We start from the raw sequence: 18073 nt of genomic DNA, 5'->3' as shown, positions 1-18073 counted from the left end.
GGTCTGTACGCCTAGCAGTGCTGAGGAGGTCTGCAGGCAGACTACTCAGGCTCAGATGCAACCTCTTCCACGTGCTAGTTGCACATCCTGGGGCACGTTACCTAAACCATGGGCATCAGTTTCCTCACCTCTTAACGGAAACAGAAGCACCTCCTCACAGGGTCATTGTGAAGACAAAATGGGTTACTGTGAGGAAAGCACTTAGTAGGCTCTCAATAAGCATTAGCTGTCACCATGATCATTATGCAGAAGCAGCCTCAGGAGCCAGAGACCTTGTCCTAGCTCTCTCATTTATTTGCTTTGTGACTTTGGACATACAAACCCCAAGGTCTCCATTTCTTCAGGTATAACGTTAAAATATTGATAATGCCTGGTGTACCTGCCTCACAGAGCTGCAGTGAGATTCAAATGAGCTAATACATGGGAAGATGCAGGAGAGCAAATGGCCCCTCTTTTCACCTGCACCTGTATGATCGCACAGCCCAGCGCGCTTTGTAGGATGGTTACTTATTTTTATCCGCCTCCTCAATCAGCTTGTGGGCTCCTTGAAGCAAGGATCCCATCTTACTCTCTCTTCTGTCAACCATGATGCCTGATTGTGCACGTGATATGTACTCAGGAAATGGGGAACTGGAAGGGCAGCAGTCTCCTTGTGTGTATATTTTCCCAGGATGTGTTCCAGTAGCGTGCTTCCCATTGGACTGCATGTGCTAGGGCTAGCCCCTCACATCAGATGTAGCTCCCAGAAGGCACACCTGTGAGCAGCATCTGTAAGAAGGCATCTAGTCCCAGGAGCCAGGCACCCAGTAGGCATAACATGGGGACACCCTGGCCTGCTGCTCTGCCCCTGGGGCCTTCCTGGACTCTGATCCCCTGCGCTCAGCCAGCAGTCTTTCAATCTTCATGAGGGTCTCTGAATTCATCTCCATACTATTGGAGAGACCATAAAAGCAGTTTAGTTGCCATAGACAGTCCAAATGAGGGACACTGAGAAATCCAATCTCAGCATTTTATACAGCAGCAGTGACTTGAAGACCTTGTTTTCTTTCTTCCCATTTTGAAGTCTTCCCAAGCAGGCAACTTTGGTTTTTGTGCCTCTGCTCACAGCTCCCATATCTTTATTAGGAGGTAGTCTTGGGGCATGCCCTTTGCCTGATGGTGTCCTGTATTATTTCAGTATCCTTCAAAACACTCACCTAGGGCTGTGTACAGAGAAAGCACTGGATACATAGTTCCCAATTGGAATGAAAAGGACTGAGAAAACCAAAATGAGTGGACTCAATGGGAGATTAATTGCATAGGAGTCTGCTGACGGCGTGGCTGAAGTCAGATTTTTTTCGGAACCGCTGACTGCCTTCACATTTCCTGGTGGAAGTGGGACAGGTCAACAGACAACACAGAGTCCTAGATAACTTTTGCCCACACATCATTCACTTTGTGGAGCGTTGGCTTGAAATTGAGGGGTGTGTGTGTGTCTGGAACCGACGTGCCTTCCGTGAGACTCAGAGGTCTCTGCACTCTCTTCAAATGGGCTGATTACAACACAGAGGATGTGGACAGCGGAGTTTTTCCTGTTTGATGTCACACTGCTACCCTTTAAAAGTCCAAGGGAAAAAAGGAGGGAATCCAGCCTAGGATCCTCAGGCCAGACAGCCACAAGGAAGAAGAGGAGAAAAAGGCCAGTGAGGCACAGCTGCAGAGTCCAGGAGGCAGTGTCAGGTTTCAAACTCCGTGCCAGCCATTCAGAGAGCAGCGATGTCAGGGCCCTGCCTTGGGCTCCTGGTCTACGTCCTGTGCTCCGCAGTGAAAGCCTATCCCAACGCTTCCCCACTGCTGGACTCCAGCTGGGGCAGCCTGACCCACCTGTACACGGCCACAGCCAGGAACAGCTACCACCTGCAGATCCACAAGGACGGCCACGTGGATGGCACACCCCATCAGACCATCTACAGTGAGTAGGGGCTTCATTCAGGCTGGGAATAAGGGGGAGCTCCTCTGTCCATCCACCTGCAATGGACGTGGAGAGGCCTGGGGCTGGACCAGAAGGCTAACCCAGCCTCCTAGTTTCTTGCCCAGGATCCACTTATTTGTGTGTGCGTGTGTGTGGTGTTTAAACCTTGGGAGAAGACTCTGCCACTTCCCTAATTAGTGTTTACTGGTTTCTCCCAGAATGAATAATTTCTAACTTAACAAAAATCCCTCTTCCCACAATACAGCCACTTTCTCTTGATCCTGTCCAAAGAGTCAAAAAATGTGCTGAAAGAAAGGCAAGGAGGCTGAGAGGCGAAGAAGCCAGGTAGCTCATTAGACACTGGGTTTTACCTCATGAACTTTGGACTGGGTTAACAATGGAGGTTGTAAAGAAGATTCCGGTATCAGACCAAGGACTGGAACAGACGAACTCAGGGGCTCTTTCCAACTCTGAGCTTCTAGTATTCTAGCCTTATAAAAATTCTCGGGAAAAATGTGCTAAAGACAGACTGTTCAGGTATGTTGTCTTGGTGAGTCTGACCAACTGCATGAACCATCCATGCATTCACCTGTCCATGCATCCACGCATCCTTCCATCCAACAGGTTTACTGGGGGCTTCAGAAGTACCCAGTTTGGTATGAGTTGGTGATTCATCTCTGTGGAGCTGAAAGTTCCACTCTGCAGCAAATTGAGGTTGTTGGGAACTCCTTGGCAACATGAGACAACTGGAATGTTTTAAAGACTAGGTTTTTGGCAAGTTGGATCACAATCCACAATAGTCAATCAATTAGCTATGATTCAAATGAGGGCTCCTTGGTGTGCACCTATATAAGGGATAATGACGTAGGAGGCAGGATAGATACTGAAAAAGATAAGGTGTTCTATTTTAGAAGAACATCTAAAAATTACTCTAAGTATACGGAAAAATGCAAACTGATTCAATATAGATCAAATTAAAGGAATGAAAGAGTAATCATAGTCTTTGTTTAACTAAACAAAATTTCTTATAGGAATAATGATTTGCCCTATATTGTTGTACTAAATTAATCAGTAATTTTGCTGTGGCCTTTCTGTGTAAGACATTCAGTATGCTAAGACTCAAAGGTCCTTAAACCTGGGAGCAAGATATATGCAACTGAAAAGCCGACAGTTCACCCCCTCCAGGTGCTCAATGGATGGTGAGAGGAAATGAGAGGAGGGAGAGAGGGTCTCTCCAAATACCAAACGGGTTCTAGAGCTCAAAGGGATACAGTAGGGATCTGGAGTCAACATCTTGGAAGCCAAGTCTGAGTCATTAGATATAAGTCTGGATACATGTGATGCATCCAAAGTGTTGCTCGTTTTTTTCAAAGGATATTTAACAGAATCTCCAATGCGTCCGCCATTGTTTGAAGCTCTGTGACTGCAAAAGAAGACATGGCCTTTCAGGCACCTCACGTCTTTCACTCCTTCTTGTCGCCCAGCTCACTGTCAGACTTTAGGGAATATAATTTGGGACCTCTCATGGGGGGGCACCCTTACTTCCACTGCAACATGATAGGAGATTTAAAATGTGTGATAGTGGGTTCTGGTAAATTATTGTGATTCACATAGATGGAAGGGGCTTCATACAACTAAAGAATGCTCATAAAACTTGTCTAGAATCATGGAATCCCTTCACTGAATGAACCCGGCAAAGACGCATCCCTCCGGACAAGACATAGAGCACAGCAGTGCGACAGTGCGACCTGCTGCGTGGGCTGTGAGTGGCACCAAATTGTAGAACTTTTCCCTCAAATATCCACCGGCATCAGGCCCAGAGGAGGCAGGCGCTCAGTCCTAGCTGGAATGAATTAAAGTGACTGGGAAGAAGCAGGTCTGAAGATTTTTTTTTTAATAGAAATGTGATTTTGTTTTGTCAGATACAGACACTAGCTAAGCATCGTGTGCCTGTGGAAATCAACACAAACCTGGGAAGGGGAACCCGGGTCAGCATGGTGGGAGGGAGACACTTTTCCTAGTTTATATCACCTTTTGTATGATTCAAATCAGCTATCGTGTGTATTACCAGAGAAAATTTATACCCTAAGAGAAAAAGTTACCAGAAAAGGACAGAGGAAACATTGATGCACGTAGATGGGTGGCACAACTAGTTAACAGATTGGTGAAGGATCTGTAATCCCCTCCTCAGGGAACATAAAGCAACGCTTTCACGCTGGTGGAGAGGTGTGGGGTGTTTTTTTCCCTCTTAATTAATTATACATTTCTAGTGAAATCTGGTTCATTGATTATTGTGCTTTAGGAAATTCTTGATTAGTACTGGAGTGCCCAAACCCTCTTTGGGTTTTGTGACGTTATCTGCCTACCAGATTCTAGGGCCACCCTTGGGACTGACAGCGCCGAGGTGAGGGAGCCTCTCCAGTGTCTGCGTCTCCTGCCCACTATGAACGAGGCCACCCCCACGCCCCGTTATCCTCACTTTGTGCAAACAGCAGAAAGGCGATGCTCGTGACTCCTGGTTAATACACTTCCTAGATCCTGATATCTTGACTTCCTCCACCTTCCCCACTGGCGCTTTCTTTACTTGAAGCTGAATTATCCTCTGGCTCTTCAACCCTTCAAAATATTATCTTTCTTTTGGGGAGCTTGAATCACTTTATATCTACTGCCTTATTTGTCATTGACCGGCCATGAGAATAGAATGGGTCAGATAATTTTCTACTTTCATAGCAGAGGTTGAGGCGAAGTGGCAATAGCAAAAATTATTAGCACTTAGAAAGTGCGTTTATAGTGGATAAAAATATTACCTCATTATATCCTCAAGACGACCAAATGAGATAAGTGATGGTACTACATAGAGAAAACAAAGGTGGAAGAATGTAAATAACTGGCTCAAGGTCACATAGTTAGTAAATGACCTAAAGGACACCTTGACCCCAATCCGTTGCTTCTTCCAGAGTCACATGCACGGAGACTGGCCGTCACTGAAGGAAATGTCTCTTAAGCCTGCCTCGCTCTAACAGGTTGTGGCTCCGGCAGCCAGCGATTTGTGCTTTCCTTCTGTCAAATTCCACCCTTGATTCTGTGAGACTGTGGAAACCTGCCTTCTGAAACTGCAAAGGGAACAAAATCTGTCTCTTATTTTCTGAACTTCCACACTGGCTCACGCTGGTTTGATACATCTGTTCATCCTCTGTAGCAGCTGCTCGCTCTTCTTCTGCAGGCTGTTTTCTGTTGGGACTGGGCCTGGCAACCGGGAGCACGGGTACCATGCACACTGCCCACACTGACCCCAGCATCCGGCTGGCATGACTGCGAGGTCTGGGCTTGTCACAGACGAGAGGTCAGCACATACTATACGTATCCCACACGCTTCACACTTTCGAGTCACTTTTACAACCATCACTCCATTCGATTCTAACTGTAATCCTGTGAAGTAGGCAAGACGGCTTCTATTATTCTCTCTTTACAGCTGAGGAAACTGAGCGATGACTTGCCCATGGCCACAAAGTTAGTGGGCAGCAAAACTGGGACCAGAATCCAAGTGCCCTGGTTCCTGGTCCAGTGCCCCTTCTGTGACCCACTCGGGGGCACTGCAACTTGGGGTTCTTGTGCCTGCGGGCATGAATTCTGGCACTTGGTTTTGTCTTCTCATACTTGTAGTGACTTCTGTGGGAGGCAAACTGTAGGGCCGTGGCAAGAGGATTCAGGAAACTGACCTGACTTTGAATCCTGCCTTAGTTTCCTTGTCACTTAAATTGGGATACTGAGACCACCAATATTAATACTAACGATAGTAACGATATAACCATTGCCTTGAAAATTTAAATATGTACTCAGAACCCAATCACTCAAAACCAGTTACTAAGTGTAATGTTTTCCCCAATTAGACTGAAAAATTCATCAGGACAGAAACTATTTCTTACATGTTCCTTATGTTTCTCTCAGGGCTTACCATAAAATTAGCCATATATGTGAGACATGCAGGGAGACCCCATTTGGGGATAATTTAAATATCCTCTACACCTCCCATGCCCTACTCCACTTCCAGAAGCTTCCCTCAAGGCTAACCCTCAGCCAAACTTTGAAACAAATTAACTTTTCTCTTGGGCCCTCTCCCCTTCTCTTCTTTCTGGGCTTGCTCCCATCCTCACTCTCTCTGTCCCACATCATTCCAGTTTCAGTCCATATCAGGCTCTATACTCAGCTAGCGTGCCTGCTCCTCTCCTTGGAGGTCTTCGTATTGAGCGTACGTGGGGCAGGGGAGGAGACTCAGGCTGTAAACCAGGCCATGAGGATGATGGGCATTTACAACCTCTCCACACTTCATCTCTAGAAGAGGGATCTGAACCCCTGCCTGGGCTACCTCTCTGGGGGCTATGAGGCCAAGTGAGACGCATGTGGAAATGCTCTGGTAGGCAAATGAGAGTGGCCCCAAAGACTTAAAGAAATGATTTTCAACAGAAAATGTCAGATAATTAAACAGCATTTGGAGCAAAAAAGTCTTGCTGAATTGGACCCTTGCCACAAAACAGAAAGCTTTAGATTTTATTTAACAAGACATTGATACTTGTTAAAATTGCAAGTCCCCACGGGGAGCGGGAGGGAGCCACAGTTAAAGCCGTTATCAATTATTTAAGGCATGGGTAGTATGATTGGGCTTCAGGCTCTTGTTGGAGACTAGTTTTGAGTGGGGCGATTGAAAGACCATAAAAGACTGCACCTGGAGGGGACACCACCAAGTGAGAAAAGGACAGAGAACAGCGATAAAAACCCAAGAAAATTCCATGCATCCCCGGTATCTATCCAACATGGAAAGATCAACCCTCTGCTCCTAAGTAGCTCACTTTAGGGGAGGCACAAGATACATAAACTTGGCTAAAGCAAGGTGAATGATAGCCATGCTGTAAGAGAGGTGTAGGCACTGTGCTGAGGGAGCCGAGAAGAAAGAACACTTAATTCTGATTAGGGAGATCAGGAAAGTCTTCATAGAAATGGTGACTGGCCTGGCCTTGGAGGATGGGTGACTTCAATAAGCAGAGAAGGGAGAGGAAGATCAATTCGAATACATACGATTCCAATATGGCAGACTATTACACAGCTACGTGGGTGGACATCAGAATCCACATGCAAGCTGGATCTTTGAAAGACACCTTGGCATAGACTTAAAAATCGCAAAAGCAGAAGGCTTGGAAGAATGTGACCACCACCAGAAACATTAAGAGGGATTAGCCAGGCAAAGGGGAAAATAAAGGCAGTCCAGGCAGAGAGATAAAGGTGTACAGCACAGGAGAGAGATGCCAGAGTTCAGAGTGCTCCCTGCAGGCAGGAGGATGCAGCAGGAGGCAAATGTGGGTGGTGGGGATTGGAGCGGGAGGAGAGCCAGAAGAATCAGGCTGAATAAGTAAGTATAAGGGGAGGGTTAAGTGGAATCATCGCTGCCCTAAAACTCAATCACGGGAGGTTTCATGAAGGTGGGTTTTCAGGAAGTGCTGGAACGTGGAAACTGGATGCGCAGCAAGCTTTGACCTGAGTAATTTTCTCCGTAGGTGCCCTGATGATCAGATCAGAGGATGCTGGCTTTGTGGTGATAACAGGTGTGATGAGCAGGAGATACCTCTGCATGGACTTCAGAGGAAACATTTTTGGATCAGTGAGTTTCTTTTTGTGCTGGTCACCATTGGCAAATAATTAATTTCTTTGACAGAACATATAGTGTTATAACCTAAAGATTCCATTTGCAGTTTTCACTATGCACTTTATTCAGCCTAGGGACTAAATGTTCAGGTTTATACAGCTGGGGTGTGAGCCCGGGGCTCTCAGCCTCTAGTCTGAACCGCCTGTTGGTACCCACATTTGTGTCTAGCACAGCTCCAGGTCATCTAGTCACGCAAATTCATCTTGTAAAGTACAACAGAAAGCGTGGGAAGCCATTGCGGTCTTCCCGATTCCGTTGCTAGACCTCCGTGACCTTGGGCAAGTCCCCTCACTTCTATAAACTTCAGCTTCCTCACCTGGAAAAAGTGAAGTGGGATGGACCACGTGCCCTGGGGGGCTCCCTCCAGTTAAAGACGTCTAATTAACCATTTCTGCCCCAGCTGTGACGGCTGCTCCTTCAGATTGGTAAGCAAAGGATTCCCCAAGCTACAGGTTGCAGTCCCACTCCAAAGGATTTTGAGATAGTAAAATAGTTGGACTGCTTATCCCCGGAGCCTCCTGCCACCCGACAGGCCACTAGAAATTCCACAAGGGCAACGGCTTTCCGTTTGGCTTACTGCTGTGTCCCAGCACGTGTAACAGTAGATAAATATTTATTGAACAAATATAGACAATCAATCAATCAATCAGTGTCTGTTCACCACATAGAGGCACACGGATAGTGCTCATCTGTAACATACTTCGGAGTTTGAGCAGCAGGTGCTCACTAAAACCTGGTACAGGTGAGCAGCAGAGTGAGGGCTCAGACCTAGGCCATCTGTGGCGGAAGTCCATTCCCTAATTCCCAAACCATACTCTCTTTCTGATGGGAGTAACCTCATTTATGTTTGAGCCTACAAACCCCATCCCATTTCCTCTCTCCAGGTAAGGAGACAGACTCAAGCCCCCTTTCAGCCAAAACAGGGTTCCAAAAGGCAGAGCGGGAAGGACGAGGTCGCGTGTAAGTGAGCCCTCCCTCCGGAGCCGCACTCACCTGGGCCCGGCAAGCCCGGGAGGCCGGCGGGGTCTCCAGGCAGGCCTGCGAGGCCCTCGTGGTCGCCGCTCCTGGGAGAGGCATCTGTGCTCGGTGTGGGGCGATTTGGGAAGCACTCGTCAGAAGCACTCTTCCCCGCAGGGCACGACGGGGTGAAAGAGACCTACCTGTAGGGTTGTTGCGGGGGGAGGGTGGGGGGAGCCGGGCACAGCGCCAGCCGACCTCAGGGCCGCAGGCTGGCTGGCAGGAGCGCACGGCCCGGTCGGCCGCCCTCACCGGGCCCGCTTGTCCTTCCAGCATCACTTCAGTCCCGAGAGCTGCAGCTTCCGACAGCGGACGCTGGAGAACGGCTACGACGTGTACCACTCGCCGCAGCATCGCTTCCTCGTCAGCCTGGGCCGCGCCAAGAGGGCCTTCCTGCCCGGTACGAACCCCCCGCCCTACTCGCAGTTCCTGTCCCGGAGGAACGAGATCCCCCTGGTCCACTTCAACACCCCGCGGCCGCGGCGGCACACGCGCAGCGCCGAGGACAACTCGGAGCGCGACCCGCTGAACGTGCTGAAGCCCCGGCCCCGCATGACCCCCGCGCCGGCCTCCTGCTCCCAGGAGCTCCCGAGCGCCGAGGACAACAGCGTGCTGGCCAGCGACCCCTTAGGGGTGGTCCGTGGCAACAGGGTGAACACGCACGCGGGGGGCGCGGGCGTGGAGCGCTGCCGCCCCTTCCCCAAGTTCTTCTAGGGGAACCAGAAAGGAATCCTTTCCAACCCATCTTTCAGAAAACTGCCTCTAAAGGGACCAGCTCCCTTTGCACTGCAAGGAAGGGGGAGGGAGCCTGGGGGAGGGGGAACATGTGGAATTAGCTTCTCCTCCCCGTTCGCTTCCCCTGAGGATCTGCTTTGAGCCCTGAGAAACGGGAGTTTAACGGCCTTCCCCACCCGGCCTGTACCACCCTCCTGAATTAAGCCCCAATAGGTAAATTAGAAATTTCCCCTTCATTAAGGAGAAGGGATTCTGACCCCCGGTATTTCTCTTCCTAATGCCCCTTTTCTTTATCAGTTTAACACTAAAACCAAAGCAATGGCTTAGTGAGTTCACCACTTTGAAGGTGAAGGAAGAGCCAATGCTAGCAGCTTCTCCCCTGCTCCGTGCATTTATTTATATTATCTGCCTGGACCCTGCCAGCATTCGAGTTTGCAACCTTGACCTAGGGCGTTACAGCTGAACTGAGCAAACTGATGAAAATCCTAATCTCAAACCTTTGTTCTTCCTTGAGCATCTCTGGAGAAGAGCTGTCAAAAAGACTGCTGGCAGGCTGTCAGAACTTAACTAGAATGCTTGGAGAACTGAGGCCGAAATCAAGCTAGAAATCTCAACCTCCCTGTAGGGTGGGCACCCCTTGCCATGCTCTCTCCCTCTGTGCAGCCAGTCAGAGGGCCGAGAATGGGAACAAAGGGATCTGTTCCCAAGCGGCCCATGACCCAGCCTTGCCTCTTGGCGCCATCTTTGGCACTAGTGAATTTGGCCTGAGGAGGAGCTTTGGTATTGGCTCAGGAAACTACCCTGCTGGGAAGAGGAACTACATTCAAACTCTCCCAGGAGACATTTAATTAAGCCTCTACTTCCAGGTTGAGTAGTAATCTATTCTGGATGAATTACACAAATGTTACGGGGGGGGGGGGGGGATCTTGAGACAATGGGACTGTTTCGAGTTAGAGTTTCTGTGGACTGGCAAATTGCGTGCTTTTGTCTAGTGAAGTGGCATCAAGGACTCAGGGGGAGAAGTCCAATAACCAGGGACCACAATGCAGGAGGTACGAAAGGACAACGCGGTCACAGCTCTTATCTCTTGACCATCCTGCAGCAGTGGCTAGAGGATTAGGTAAAACTCTCCTAGGCTGACACATGTGGGTCTTAATCCCCTTGGGAATTCTCGGAGCATTAAATGAAGACAGCTTTCAGTCCCAGGAGCGCCAGTGCTACTCTGAGGAAAACAAAACCTCACTTAGCAGCTGAGCAGCAAACGACAGGCAGGACTGCTGCTCAGCCCTCACCCCAGCCTGCCCCGTGACTTAGGTCTTCCTATAAGGGGGCCTCATTTCCTACCTCTATTTAAACGGCCAACTAGTGAGCAGAACATTAACAAGCAAGCTAGATCAAAACAACAGCTTCTCTCCAGGCACCTTTTCTTTTCCACTGCCAGCATGCACCCAGCCTTAGAAATCGATCCATTCGTTTTACTTAGGAATCATTACACAACTGTTTTCACCTGATGGTTTGAAGCTGAACTTGAAGGACTAGTTCCTATTCTGAAACACTAAAACTATGCATACTACTATATAGCAGTGCATGGCAAGTATTTTCTTTATATGGTTTTCATTTCCCACTGGAGACATTATACGTATAACAGCTATTAGAAGCCCCCAATACTGACAACTAGATGGAAAATCCCAAAAGGGCTTTGGCAGAAAACTGGTTGTAATCTCACAAACTCAATACTATTTATCAGAACTTTCTCTTTGGCAAAGCCAAGGTAGCCCCCACAATCTCCTATGTCCCTTAGCATGTGGCAATATTTATTTATTTATTTGGAAGATTTTGCCTATCGCTCTATATTTATAGATATTTATAAAAATGTAACCTCACCTTTTTCCTTCTTCTGTTTAAAAGAAAAATAAAATTATCCCAGCTTCTGTTAGCTTTTAATCTCTGTATTCTTTCATCCAGCATATGAAAATAAAAGGGATTATGGAAGGGGAGCATTGGGGCCATCCAGAGAAAGTGAAATTGAAAAAACAATCAGAATTTTTAAATATTCGAAGTTTTTTCCCTTCATAAGTGGACTCAGCAAATTTGGCTAATCCAGGCTGTATTACTGAAAACAAAGAAATTTTTTAAATCAATATTGGATTTCTGATCACTCTAGCTCTAAAGTGTTTCAAGAAAGTAATCTTTCTATTTGAAAAATATTCAGACATAACCACATCAATATTCCAGTGAACCAGATGCTACACACTTACACACAGTGTCACTGCCCAGTGAGACTTGATAGCAGGACACTAAGATAATGAATCCACGTCTTCCACTTCTGAATTTGGTACCCCCAGAATTCCTTCTTTAATGTCTACCTGATCAGCTACCAAAATACAGGAAGCAAAGATGCTTTCTATACATCTACAGCTTTCTGGATTCAAATTTGCATCAGTTCAAGCCTATAGTTAGTTTTTCATTACGTGACTATAGAACTTAGTGTGGGCTTCACTATTTTGACTGGTGTTCAAGTGACCATCTGACGAAGTCTCCTGAGGGGACTGTCTTCCGATTCGGTCCCTCTGAGTGCCAAGGTCCTCTGTGCGATAGAGAAGGGCGACGGGTAGCATCAGGACAGGTACAGAAGTACAGGTCAAATGCTCTGTTTCTTTGATTACATAAAACAGAATTATCAAAGGCAGATTATTGTTTTTAAAGTTCTCTCCAGTTTCTTTTCTTTCCCTTTTTTTTTTTAAACAGATAACTTGGCCTCTGCTTATAAGGTTCATCCCTCCACAGTATTTCAGAAATAAAGGGCAGAAGGAGCAAGGGAATCTGAAGTTTTATTTCTGGTCCGAAGGATTTTAACATGTGATAAGCCATAGGAATGGAGCAGTACCAAAATAACCATTTGGAAATAAACAGGCCTTCATTCCATTATAGAAGGAGAGTTAAATACTGTAGGGAAAAAGATGTCGTGTGGACATTTCCCTTCCACACACTTAGAAGAGTTCCTTTCTCTGTCCGTGAACGTTCTCCCTGAGGAAAGGAAAATTTAAAGCTTTTTAATACAACACAATTAGTGGGGTGGGGATGGAAGAAGGGAAATAAAGAAAAAAATATACATCCATAGTGAATTTCATGATACATTATATACAGCTGGCTACTAGAAGCTTAGGAGATCCAACCAGAGGCAAGGTTTCCAGTATTTAAAGTCCAATCTTTGTCTTGTCTACAGAATTAGAAATGCTTGTAGGATAAAGAAACCACAACCTTTACACATATATGACGGGTACTTAACGTTTCTATAAAACTTTCGTACATCTTAACAACCTTAACACTTAAAGCCACATAGCTTCCACTGCTAGCCATGACAGAGCAACTGGTACCAGACTCGCTCTCCTACCAAAAACCAGTATATAATAAAACAAAATATATGAGGCAATTGTTTTCAGGCAGGGAGTAGCAAAGACTATGATCTTTGAGAGAAGAGAAGTTTACAAGTCCCATGATCATCCCACTTTCTGCCTCCGGAGCACCTGACAGGGAGAGGGAAGCCGGGCAGAGCAGCAGGCTAGCTGAGCTGAGAAAACAGCTGGATTTTGCAGGGCAGAGTAGCTAGAAGAAGGAGCCATGCAAAGAGGGGATTTCACCAGTTTGCAGGAGTGTTCACTGCAGGCCTTTGGCCAAGGACTGGGCTGCACACGCTCAGAGAAAGATTCAGCAGGCCTAACAAAGATCATCTGCTACAGAACTGGGAGAAAACAGTGAGTGATACCAGAGGCCACAAAATCCTGAGAAACTAGAAATCCAACTAAGCCAGGGTAAAGAGACTCCCTGAGTGCTTCAACATTTAACTGAGACCAAAGAAAGGCCACATTTTAGGACTAAGCCCCAGAGAAAGGGGTACACACTAAAACGGAATTCAAAACTGAAATATACCTGCTCTACTAGAGATTATACCCGGCCAGACAAGACCACAATGATCTGCCACTAATTTAACCGTCTGCCAGAACGGTTGAACACATTTCAAGGAAGATGATACAATGCAGACTCAATACATGGCATCATCCACACTCCATGAGAAGGAATGAGGCAAAGGGGCCCACAGTCAAGAGAAGATGCAATCACTAGAAACCAACCATAAGATGACCCAAATGTTGGAATTAGCAGGCTAGAACTTTAAAGCAGCTAATATAAATATGTTTAAGGGTTTTAAAGAAAAGTATGATTATAATGAACAAACAGATCAGGAACAAACAGATCAGGAGTAAAAAGGACCAAATAGAAATCTGGAATCAAAAAATACAATATCTGAAATGAAAAATGTATTAAATGGGCTTACTAGCAGACTGGAGATAAAAGAAGAAATCGCCATTTAATATAAGTTAATATATGTTATCTAATCTAAAGAATAGAGAAAAACTATATTTAAAAAATAACGACCAGAGACTCAGTGATCTGTGGGACAGCATCAAATCATCCAAAATATGTGTAAGTGGAGTCTCAGAAGGATAGGACGGGAAGGTTTACATGAAGAAATATTTGAAGACATATGGCTGAAATTTTCCCCAAACTGGTGAAAAACTGATGTACTGATACAAGCAGTTCAGTAAACCTCAGGCAAGATACACACAAAGAAAACCACATGTAGGTATATCACAGTCAAACTGCTGGAAACCAAAGATGAAACCTTGAAAAGCTGCTGCAGAAAAATGACACTTTACAGACAACTAGAAGAATTAAGGCTGATTTCTCATCACAAAATAATGGAAGCCATAAGACAAAGGGATGGCACATTGAAAAGGTTGAAAGAAAATAACAGCTACCTAGCCAGAATTATATCCAACAAAAAGATCCTTCAAAAATGAATATGGAAAAAAATGAAGGTGAAATAAAAACAGAGAACTTGTTGCCAGGCTGAAAAGAAATAACACCATACGGAAAAAGTATAGGAAACAAAAGAGAGCACCAAGAATACTACAAATGTGGGTCCATTTAAAGCCACTATGTGGGAAGGGGAAATGAAACAACATGGCTGCAAGATTATAACACTGTACGTGAAAGTCATACTACAATAACTCTAAGCGGACTGTGAAAAGTTAAGGATACTGCATATGTAACTCCTAAAGTAACTACCAAAATAATAATAATAATGCAAAGAGGTACCGTCAAAAAGCCAACACAAGTATTAAAAGAGAATACTAAAAACTATTCAATGGTCCCAAAAGAAGAGAGAAAAGGAAGAAGAGTAGAACAAAAATCAGATGTGACAAACAGAAAAATGACAGAGTGAATCCAACCATACCAATAATTACATTATACAGAAATGAAACACTACAACGAAAGGCGGGAATGGTCAGACCGGATTCAACAAAAATACCCAACTATATGCTGTCTATAACAGACGCACTTGAAAGAAAAGGATGGAAAGACATTGTTTTGCTAGGGCCGCCATAACGAAATACCACCGACTGCGCAGCTTAAACAACAGAAATTTATTTTCTCAGAGTTCTGGAGGCCAGAAGTCCAAAATCAAGATACCAGTAGGCTTCACTCCTTCTGTGGCCTCTTTCCCTGGCCTGCAGATGGCCACCCTCCTGCTGTGTCCTCACAGGGTCTCTTCTCTGTATACAAGCATCCCTGGTGTCTCTCAGCGTGTCTAAATTTCCTCTTCTAAGGACACCAGTCAGATTAGATTAGGGCCCACCCTACTGGCTTGGCCTCATTTTAACTTCACTGCCTCTCTAAAGGCCCTGTCTCCAAATCCAGTCAGAGGCTGAGGTACCTGGGGCTCAGCTTTCAACACAGGAATTTGCAGGGGACACAATTCAGTTCGTACAGATACATACAGTGAAAACAGTAAGCACAAAAATATGAGCTCACTGGGGCCAGCCAGGTGGCGCAGTGGTTAAGTTCGTGTGCTCTGCTTCAGCAGCCCAGGGTTCATGGGTTGAGATCCTGAGCGTGGACCTATACACTGCTCATCAAGACATGCTGTGGCGGTGTCCCACATACAAAGTAGAGGAAGACTGCCACAGATGTGAGCTCAGTGACAATTTTCCTCAAACAAATAGAGGAAGATTGACAACGGATGTTAGCTCAGGGCCAATCTTCCTCACAAAAAAAAGAAAAAAGAAGTATGACCTTACTATATAAACTAATATCATACAAAATAGGCTTCAAATTAAGGAACGCTGCCATAAATAAATGAGGAACATTTTATAATGATAATGGGGCCAATTCATGAAGAAGACATAAAAATCATAAATGTTTATGTCTCTAAAAACAGAGCAACAAAACACATGACACGAAACTGAAGAGAGAAACAGACAAGTACAAATCTTAGATGGAGATGTGAAAACCCCTCTCTCAGCAACTGATCAAGCAAGTAGGCAAAAAACTCAGTAAGGATAGAGATACTAATGAACTTCATATAATTTATATTTATAGAACACTAAACTAAAAAACTATAGAATATACTCTCTTTCCCAGTACAAATGGAACATCCATCAAGATTGACCATAAACTGCGCCAACAAACAAGCTCTCTTAACTCAAAAGTTCAAAATCTTGGTGAAAAATAAATAAATGAGGAAGAAGAGTCCAATGTCTTAGGCAGAATTCCAAATAATTTATGTGGATGCTCTGTCCTCAGGGAGGGGAGCATAAAGCCCCACTGTGCACAGTGACTTCCTTCCGAAGGGGACAACATGGAAAGTGGAAAAGGAATAACTTTGCAGCAGAGAAACCTCACAAACACTACCCTAGCCAGGCAATCAAGGTCAACATCAACATCAACATCAACAGTCAAATGAAATGTCATGTTCACAGTATGTGCCCTTGATCTGATATAAGAAAAATGATACTTTGCCTCTGCGACCTTCCTTCCAGAAAACACAACGCCACTCTAATGACAAGAAAAACATCAGACAAATTCCAACAGACAGGCGTCCTACAAAACAGCTGACCAGCACTCCTCCAAACTGCCAAGGCCATCCAAACGGGACGTCAGAGAAACTGTCACAACCAAGAGGAGCCTAAGGAGACAGTGAACCAAATGTAATGTGGGGTGGGATGCGGTGGGGTGGGGTGAGGAGGAATTGGAAATTCTGGAACAGAATAAGGACATTAGGTAAAAACTAAGGAAATCTGAATAAAGACTTTAGTTAATAATAATGTATCAACATTGATTCATTAATTTTAACAAGTGTACCATAGTAATGTAAGATGTCAATAATAGAGGAAACTGAGTGCTGGGTATATGGGAACTCTTGGTACTATCTTTTCTGTAAATCTAAGAGCTATTCTAAAAAATAAAGTCTATTAAAAAATACAAAAGACCTGCAATAGCAAAAGAAAACCAAAATAAGGCGTCCAGAGATAGACCCACACTTACATGGTCAATTGATTTTTGACAAAGGAACCAAAGCAACTCTGGAAGAAAGGAAAGTCGTTTCAGCAAATGCTGCTGGAACAACTTGGTACCCAGGTGAAAACCATGAAGCTCAACACCTTACCTCACACAAACGTTAATTCCAGATGCATCACAGACCTAAACATAAAAGGTAAAATTATAAAGCTTCTAGAAGAAAACGGAATACTTCCATAACCAGGGGGTAGGCAAAGACTTCTAGAACCATAGCAATAACCACAAAACAAACACAAGGATAAATCAGTCTTCTGAATATTAACAACTTCTCATTAAAACACACTAGTAAGAATGAAATTACATTTTGTAACAAACATATACACTGGAATAAAATTACAAATATATAAAAGTACATATTTTAAAAATATGTAAAAGTATATATACACAATTACATATATATACATACACTTATAGCTGAAAAAGGACTTGCATCTCCAAAATATATAAAAGGAATGCTAACTCAAAAATAAAAAGACAAACACAATTCTAAAAAAATAGACATTTCACAAAGGAAGCTACATGAATAGCCAATAAGTACACGAAAAAGTGCTCCATGTGATTAATTAACAGAGATATTAAAAATTAAAACCACTGTGAGATACTACTACATACCTATCAGAATGGCTAAAATTAAAGACCGATAACATAAAATGTCGGTGAGGAAGTGGAGCACCCAGAACTCTCCTACTTTGTTGGTGAGCATGAAATGGTACAACCATCCTGGAGAAGGATCTGGCAAATTTCTTGTATACTAAGCATACACCCTGCCCTACCCTATGACCCAGCAATTGCACAGCCAGATGGCTATCCAAGGGAAATGAAAACATGTCCACAAAAACACATGTAAAAAAAAAAAAAAGGATTCATAGCAGCTTTCTCAAAACAGCCCCAAACTGGAAATGGTCCATGTGTTCATCAACAGAATAAACTGTGATATATTCGTACACTGGAATTCAATGCAGTGGTAACAAGGAAGACCTAGATTAGTAACGAGCACACCTGGCACCCAGATCTTGGGTCCTTTATGCCATTTGCATTGAAAGGAACCAGGGCTCTTTGGAGAAAAAGCTGATTCCTGGGACTGGGGCTCAGAAGGAATAAGGTGAGTCTGGAGCATCTTGTTATATCAGAAAGCAAAGAAGTGCTTAAAGAATGAGGAGGATGTGTCCACTGAACACAAGCAGCAGCTTGAAAGGGTTCCTACAGGACAAATTTGGGACAATTTGAGCATAAAATAATAACACTGGATTTTA

At 44.7% G+C, this 18073-nt stretch overlaps 1 protein-coding gene across 1 annotated transcript; it reads left to right on the top strand.

The window, feature by feature from the left end:
• Nucleotides 1-1625: 1625 nt before the first annotated feature.
• FGF23 (fibroblast growth factor 23) lies at nucleotides 1626-9513 on the top strand. The gene is made up of 3 exons (XM_014841636.3): nucleotides 1626-1951; nucleotides 7501-7604; nucleotides 8940-9513. The coding sequence occupies exons 1-3, from the start codon at nucleotides 1756-1758 to the stop codon at nucleotides 9378-9380; spliced, it is 741 nt and encodes a 246-aa protein (XP_014697122.1). The 5' UTR covers nucleotides 1626-1755; the 3' UTR covers nucleotides 9381-9513.
• Nucleotides 9514-18073: the final 8560 nt, after the last annotated feature.

Source organism: Equus asinus, chromosome 22 (genome assembly GCF_041296235.1).
Source record: "Equus asinus isolate D_3611 breed Donkey chromosome 22, EquAss-T2T_v2, whole genome shotgun sequence".
NCBI lineage: Eukaryota > Metazoa > Chordata > Mammalia > Perissodactyla > Equidae > Equus > Equus asinus.
The sequence above is the reverse complement of the archived record's forward strand: the minus strand, read 5'-3'. Positions and strand labels throughout refer to the sequence as shown.